Below are 7,873 nucleotides of genomic sequence, written 5' to 3'. Positions count from 1 at the left end.
GCATATTATTTCCTACACCAAATATGCTTGTGAGAAGTTACATGGGTCAGCGTTTCCAGGTAGTATATATTTCTTGTCAGACATTTTTCACATTTTTTATACCAAGGAGGGATCCCAGAAGCTGAAAGTAAAAGGATATCCATGCACTGAAGAGAAGACCACATGTCTGCACAGTAGCATATTTAGGTGAAGTTCTACATATTTATATACAGGTTATGGGTCAGCACCTTCAAGAAGAAGAGATTTATTACTATTTATGGTGATCAGGAGCAAAGCTGTGACAATCTTCATTTTAATGAAGACAAAAAATAAAAAAATATAATAAAAAAAAAAAAAAAAGCAGGCGGTATTAAAAGGGATTTTCCAGGAGTAAAATATTGATGGCCTGTCCTCAGTACCAACTCCAGCACCCAGGCCGATCAGCTGTTTGAAGAGGTCATGGTGCTCCGGCGAGCAATGCAGGCCAGTGACATCACTGTCATTGGTCACGACCCATTTGCAGCCAAGTTCCATTCGAGTGAATTTGGGCTGCAATATCAATTACAGTCAGTATACAATGTACATTATTGTGCTTGGTGTGCTGGGAGGAGGCCTGAGGATGGGTCCATCAATATTGTACCCCCCGGAAAACCCCTTTAATTCGTTTTTTCCCTAACCTGGAGGACAATGCACAATATGGAATAGTCACAAGGAGGCAGCAAAGGTTTATTTATCAAGTCCCCCCACCAGTATAAGACGCCACAAATCACCCAGATGCAATAACAATAAGAGGGCGGCAATTGTGTTTGGATTGGTTTACTGACAGGTAACATCCAGTGATTACAGTTTTTTCATCTGGCCCATTCCCCCATATTCCTGCAATTTGAATCAACTAACTCTCATCTGGCCAAGCAGGCAAATACGAATCATTGGTGGTTGAGGAGGAAGGAGACTACCGCATGAGCCACTGTTCTTTGCTCTAAAACCAGGAAAAGTGAAGACTAGCAGCAATAGATATATGTAACACATGACAATGATGACATTGGCAATGAGGGGTGTTAACAACAGAATTGTGGCAATTTCCCTTTAACCGTTGAAACCAGCACAATGTATAGTAAGTGACAGGGACCATGGTGTCTTGCTTCAGAAAGAGTTAACAGAAGCGGGGAATGCATGCGGAAAATGTAACATGTTGTACCCATAGATTCTAGGCCTTAAAAGCGGGCAGAGACGAGTGTACAGATCACAGTTTCCGGCACTGGAATAGAGCTAGGAGGAGCGGCCATGTCCTGCGTCCCAGTCACATGGGAGAGTGGCTTGTGTTCCCTGGTTGAAAAGCCGGAGGTTTTTGAAGATTTTGACGTCATGTCTGCTGACAGCTCACACATCGCTGAGCGCCTGATGGGAAAAAAAGATGGGTAGTTGTTAGAAAAGAGACACGTCTTCAAGACAGCAGAGTCCCGAGACACAATCACACTCAGACTTCAGAACAAAGAGGACGAGCGCAATACTGCTGGGGGTGTGAATAAGGAGCCACTAGGACTTTAAACCTCATCACCTACAAGGCACCCCAAAATATACACACGTTAGTGGGCGTGCGGTCACAATTAATTGAATATGCTGAGCTATTTAGTACTTGTCAAGGCACATGAAACCCACTGAGCAGGCCCCAGAGGGTCCAGGTAATTCCAGGCTCATTTCAACCACAGACAAGTCTTGTCACTGGTGAGATGCATCATTTACATACACCGCATGCTAGAATAACCATTTCCCTTCTGACACCTCAGTAGGCAGTTCAGTACATTCAAACGACACTAGTTCTATGGGACCGGGAATGTGTTGTCCCAAAAGGCAACTCCGTACCCGCAAACAATGATGATCCTAATGATAGCCCTCTTTTGTTGTAGATGGTCCAACAATGGTCTCCAGCCTGTGGCAAGTCTAACACCCGTGGTCTGGTTTAGTTTCACCACACCTGAAGAGCCATAGATAGGACACCCTCTATCCTTCTATATAAACCATTTTACCTTCCGTGTAAACTCTGGGAGAATGAATGCTGCCCGATGAATGTTGGAATTGTAGTATCTGAGGTTCAGCTCATCCACTTGTTCCCGAGTAAGCGCTTGCACAGGTTCACAGAAACTTGTGTTCTGCAAAACGTAAAAGCATCATTATAGAAGCTGAATGAAAGCATATTCTCAGTCTTCAGTCTTCACTCTAGTTCATTCATGTGACGAGGAAGTGAGTTCTAACCTAGTCCACATGGTGGTCATCACTACACAATACTCAGCAGAAACCATCTAGTGCAACGTAGATTTGAGTAAGAAGCAAAGCTAAAATCACTCACTGGGTTTTTGCTGCAGAGCATGAAGCCAATCTGGCCGCTGGGGTAGGTGGGGATGGTGCAGTAGGCATATTCTACCACAGGGAATAGAGTCTTGCAGAACTGATGCATCTCCTTGATGAGGTCCAGGTGCAGCCACTGACATTCCCCTGTACAGGAGCAGAGAGCAGATGTTAAACGGGTTGTCTGAGATGACCCCTACAAGGTCTTAAAATAAAATAAAAACTATTTACTCATCAATTACTCCAGCGCAGTTTGCTGAGGGACTTCTCCTGTGCTCTAGATGCTGTTTCTTTTCAAACAGCAGCAGAGACGTACCTGGACACTGCACATGACCACTGCAGCCAATCACTGTCCTCTGTTGTTGACCATCGGGGACATTGATTGGCTGCAGCAGTCACATCTCTGCTGCTGTTTAACAACAAACAGCAGCTGAAGAACTAGGGAAGCTCCTCAGAACAGCGCTGGAGTAACAGGTGAGTATAAGATATTTTTAAGATCTTGTACGGATTGTCCCAAAAATTTTATTAACTGAGACAACCCCTTCAACAGAGCAAAAAGGCATGGTGGAAAGGAATCGCGTATGATGCGTAATATTTTCTCACCTTGACAGCAGAGAATCCCACCCTCCCTGAGTGCAGTCTTCATTAGCTGGTAGTAAGACTCTTTAAAGAGAGATTCCGCAGGACCTGGGGCCGACAAGACAATTGTGATGATGGAACAGAACAGGCATATATACTGAATTCAATACTAAGTCTAGTTTCATATCTGTGCCAGGGTGATCCAGACTCCAGTTCCGGCAGAAAATGCCAGGAATTGGCTGGATACAAACCGCAGCGTTTTCTGTCCAGCCAATTCTCTGCATATTTGCCAGGTAGATGCCGGATCTCTGCCAGACCCCATTATAGTTAATGGGGTCAGGCAGACAGGTGGCAGTATCCAGAGAACTCCGGCAGGCTGTTCCCTATTGGAACCGCAACATGCAACTAATTCTTCTAAAAGTAGGCCAACTAATAATTGTTATACATTTAGATTACACCATGTAAAGGGGCACCAGATATACCAACCAGATTCGGCCATTGCGATAAATGACATTTTCAGAAGCTCTAATGCAGGGCTCTGACCGAGACAGAATAAGAAATTCACAGAAGTTTCACAGTACCCCCATAAAAAAGGAACCAGTCAGCAGTTTTGACCACCTTAAACAGCCATTACCCCTCTATAGGCACCAGGAGACCCTTCTCATTATATCCATGGAGGACAACAGTAATACTACACAACTTCGAAAAATCACATTGCACAAGATTCATTTTCAAGTGTCCTGCAATCTCATCTAGGCTTCATTAACATGTGTTTCCAGGAGACAGTAAATGATGCAGACATGACAATCAAGCCTAGATTGGGAGGGGGTCCCAGCAAGATTAGAGGACGCTTGTCCACTGCAATGCCCAGAGGGTTGTTCGGAAATTAATATGGAGGAGTTGTTCAAAGTGCTTTTTCTATGTTATGCTGTAGAGGTGAGCATATCAATTCAAAGCTATCCCCCCACCACCCCCGAACTGACAGAGGCGGACACCTTGCGCCTGTGCAGCTGCTAACTTCTGATGCAATCACAGAGGCTCTGCTTCTGTGACAGCGAATGTTCATGCGCAGCTATCAAAAAGTGTAGATGTGCATGCACAGTAGCTGCTCCAGAAGCATAGGCTCTACAGTTGTGGCGCTAGTTGGAAAAGCAGCACAGGGACCATTGTCAGAACCCATCAATGAAGCGGCAGGAGGGAGCTTCTTCACCAAGGAGCAACCACTCACAGGTGAAGAACCCTTGTTGATGAGAGGAATAGATTCATACAAATCGCTCATATTTAGCTTGCTGTATCAATAATGGCACTCATGATATGATGAGAAAGGTCTCCATAGCACTTATATAGCAACGATAGTGGTTTAAGGGAGGTCAGAAGAACCAATCACATCTCCTTTAGAAGAACACTAGGTGTGAAAAGAGTGAATGTCAATATCATGCTCGGCCCTGCACTAGGCATAACATAGTGCATCAGTGTGCATGTCTCGTGCTGAAGAGCTGCCCTAGTCCCAGAGCAATCTTACCAACTGGGTCGGAGGAGTCTGTGATGATGACATCAAATGCATCTTGGTTCTGTTTCATGAACTGGAAACCATCACCCACGTGTAAAGTGAGTTTAGGACTGGAGTAACCCACAGCCATGCCAGGCAGATACTGCTTGGAGACATTGATGACCTCCTGGAAGGAAAATGTCCTGGTCTGTCATTTTAGAAAAGGATGTTACTAGGGATGAGCAAATCGACTTTGGATGTTTCATAAAACATCGTTCTAATACTGGAGCTCCGTACAGTATTAGAATGTATTGGCTCCGATGAGCTGAAGTTATTGCTTTGCGAAGACTCGCGAGACTTTGCGCAACAACTTCATAAATTCATTTGTACTGTAAAAAAATATTTCCCGAACTCGGGAAGCAATAACTTTGGCTCATCAGAGCCAATACATTCTAATACTGTATGGAGCTCCTGCTCCGTACAGTATTAGAACAAAGTTTTATGCGAATAGACTTCAGATGTTTCATCCGAAGTCGATTCGCTCATCCCTAGATGTTACCACAGAGGTCTGTCTTACCCAGCTTTTCTGGACTCCTGACTGTGTCCATAGAGTCAAGCATTGCTACATAACCAAGCAATTTGGCTGGGTGACAGACCCTATGAAATCTGGATGGGGTGAGAGGTGTCACAGGATGGAATATAACACAGGGATAGTACAGATACTTGTCTTGAGCAGCCTGCTCTCACCTCGTCAATCTCACACTGCACCACAGACTCCACGGACGGATGCTTCACCACCTCTCGCAAAACCCCTCCATCACCTCCACCGATGATGAGCACCTGAGAAGACACCAAAAAAACAAGTTCTCAGGATGGATTAGAGGAATAAAACTTTTCAGTCTGCAGACACTTGGGAGACATCTGGATATATGGGGTCTTTCACCTTCCTTGTCTCCTTCATGTTCGGCTGGTGAGTCAGAAGAGGGGGGCGCTTAGTCAATAAAGTGGACTTTCATGTTACTTGGCCTACACCAGGGATCAGAAACTCCCAGCATGCACACTTACTCCGCTGTTTTTGTAACTTCTGTAGAAGTAAAAGGAGGATTATGGGAGTTGTAGTTTCAGAACAGCTGGAGCGCCGGAGGTTGCTGCTCCTTGGCCTACACTGTAGACAGAACAGTCAGGAGGGGGATGGGAGGTTTGGTGTCCCTATTTTGCGCCACGGATTCCACCAGGGTATCCATTTATTTTTGTCTTCACATTCAGATTGCAATATTAGAACAGGCAAAAGAAGATCTTGGGGTCTCTCTACAGGACTGGCGGAGATCCAAGCTGGAAATGCCTTTCTACATATTCCTAATTCTGAGTGCGGACACTTACCTTTTTTGGATTGGGGTGGCTGCACAATGGGAGGTTGGCAATCATTTCCTGGTAGGAGAATTCATCTCTTTCTGTGCACTGGATTAACCCATCCAACACCAGCACGTTCCCGTACGTCTTGCTGCAAAACAGTCAGACTGTATTAATCACTCATTACCCTCAGCTAAAGAACTGGACCACCAAACGCCTCAGACTAGAAAAAACAAAGGGACACAGGACTATTCCCAGGAACTAGGTGAAATTATTTTGGTCCAGCATTGATAATCCAGAACCTATCAGATCCCACTGATACTATATTGACATCTGCCTCCATTTTTAGTGCCTTTTCTGTGAGTGGACATTTAAGATATTGATCAGTCCTTGTGGAGCTTTCTACGTTGCACCTGAATAAATTACCATTGTGGATCCTGGAAAAGCTGGGTGACGACCGCTGTGGAAGGAGAGGTCAGGTGTGATCACTCAGCAGACACGAACTGGGAAAAGCTCTCTGTCCTTCAGCTATAACATGATGGAGTGTGGCACCATGACTGTATCCAGGTTCAGCTCTGCTGCATCCCTAGGACAATCTCAGGAGAATTAAAACCTAGAAGAGGAGGATTTCTCCAGAAATAGCTGACTGCTCCTGAAACTCTACACGTAAGAACCCCGACTCCTACTACGGGGATGGTATTGTTACCGACAGATCATCTTTCAAGAAGCATTCTACAGAATCAATAGGGAGGGCCTACAGAATCTTCTAGAAGTAATGGGAAAACTGCACAGAACAGTCTATAGTGGCAGGGCAGCTCTGAGGATATACATTATAGAACAGTGGTCGCTGGAAACTACAACACCCAGCATTTCCAGACAGCCAGACACTACAACCTGGTGGGATTAAGAGCAGCTAATCATGAGGGGGTGGTAGTTTCATCAGAAGGGGCTGTCAAATCAGAAGCCATTGCCTTGTAACCCTCTCTGCATTTAGCCAGGGGCACTGGAAGATTCCACACCTGTTTCTCATGGGGGTGGACAAGGCAGGAGCAGCCACCTTGGGTCTATACTATTGTGTAATGCAGGGGTGTCACCTATAGATCAGCGGTGTACAACCTATTACAAAACTACCACTCCCTGCATGCTGTCAGAGCATGGTGGGAGTTGTAGTTTGCAACAGTTAGAGAGGCACTGAAGGTTTTTCTATATCCGATAGGATGATGGTAGTGTGGTCTAAGACTCATTCTATAGGCCACTTCCTGTATATATAGACCATGGAGAGCTGCACATATAGGAGGAGTGGCGGGACCTGGGCTAGAGAGGACACGTGACCTGCATGGCTTGGGGTGCAGCCGGGTGACAGGTGCAGCCCCCCGTAGGGTCACATTTACCTCTTGAACACCAGGATCTCCTGGAAAGCGGACTTGTGGTGGTGCAGCACCTCCTCCACCTGCAGGGACATGGCCTGCCCCGGCCACAGGCTGCAGGTCTCCCGGAACCAGCCATCCCGGACCGGCAGCTCCATGACGAGCCCTGGAGCTGTGCACAGCGCACACTAACCTGCTGCGCACAACGTGCCTCACGGCGCCCAATGAGAGCTCTCTGAAGGCGGGGCCAAGCGACTGGCGTGTTAGAGTGACTCGCCACGTGGTGCCAGGTAGACGCCAATATCGCCGGGGCCATGTTTACTACGGGCACGGTGGGGAAGGTGTGAGTGATTGCCTAGCATGACTGACCTCCCCTGGCTGCTATGTTGGGTGTGTCCAGAAATACAGGTATGGGGGAAATAGGCTCCTTTTTCATGCGTAAAGCTAACCTTAAATGTCGAGCATGTCCACTAGGCGGTACTGCTGTGCTTAGCAGTACAGACGGTATGTGAGTGCCCTCAAGTTCTGTGCTCACATGCCACATCGTGCCTAATTAAGACAGCAGTTATTGTTAGAGCTGCCCCCATACAGTATAACGTCTCCTTGTGGCTGCCCCCATACAGTATAACGTCTCCTTGTGGCTGCCCCATACAGTATAACGTCTCCTTGTGGCTGCCCCCATACAGTATAATGTCTCCTGGTGGCTGCCCCCATACAGTATAATGTCTCCTTGTGGCTGCCCCCATACAGTATAATGTCTCCT

The 7,873-nt window shown here is 46.4% G+C and overlaps 1 protein-coding gene across 2 annotated transcripts; it reads right to left on the bottom strand.

Annotated features, from left to right (window-relative positions):
- Positions 1-686: 686 nt before the first annotated feature.
- SRM (spermidine synthase) lies at positions 687-7,317 on the bottom strand. Of its 2 annotated transcripts, none has more exons than XM_044278331.1 (8): positions 7,135-7,317; positions 5,774-5,894; positions 5,141-5,233; positions 4,427-4,601; positions 2,929-3,012; positions 2,327-2,472; positions 2,007-2,129; positions 687-1,377 (listed from the first exon to the last, which is right to left on the bottom strand). In XM_044278331.1, exons 1-8 carry the CDS (start codon positions 7,266-7,268, stop codon positions 1,360-1,362), a joined length of 894 nt encoding a protein of 297 aa, XP_044134266.1. In that variant the 5' UTR covers positions 7,269-7,317; the 3' UTR covers positions 687-1,359. The 2 variants fall into 2 exon arrangements, with proteins under 2 accessions (XP_044134266.1, XP_044134267.1); XM_044278332.1 differs by having other exon boundaries at positions 4,427-4,580; positions 7,135-7,314.
- Positions 7,318-7,873: the final 556 nt, after the last annotated feature.

Source organism: Bufo gargarizans, chromosome 2, assembly GCF_014858855.1.
Source record: "Bufo gargarizans isolate SCDJY-AF-19 chromosome 2, ASM1485885v1, whole genome shotgun sequence".
Classification (NCBI taxonomy): Eukaryota; Metazoa; Chordata; class Amphibia; order Anura; family Bufonidae; genus Bufo; species Bufo gargarizans.
This window is presented reverse-complemented; position numbering and strand designations above follow the sequence as displayed.

Coding starts and splice junctions, on each gene's coding strand:
- SRM (XM_044278331.1), bottom strand. CDS start 7,268: ATGGAGCTGCCGGTCCGGGATGGCTGGTTCCGGGAGACCTGCAGCCTG. Junction 4,602..5,140: donor TGCAGTGTGAGATTGACGAG/GTGAGAGCAGGC, acceptor CTAAAATGACAG/ACCAGGACATTTTCCTTCCA. Junction 3,013..4,426: donor AGACTCCTCCGACCCAGTTG/GTAAGATTGCTC, acceptor TGTCGGCCCCAG/GTCCTGCGGAATCTCTCTTT.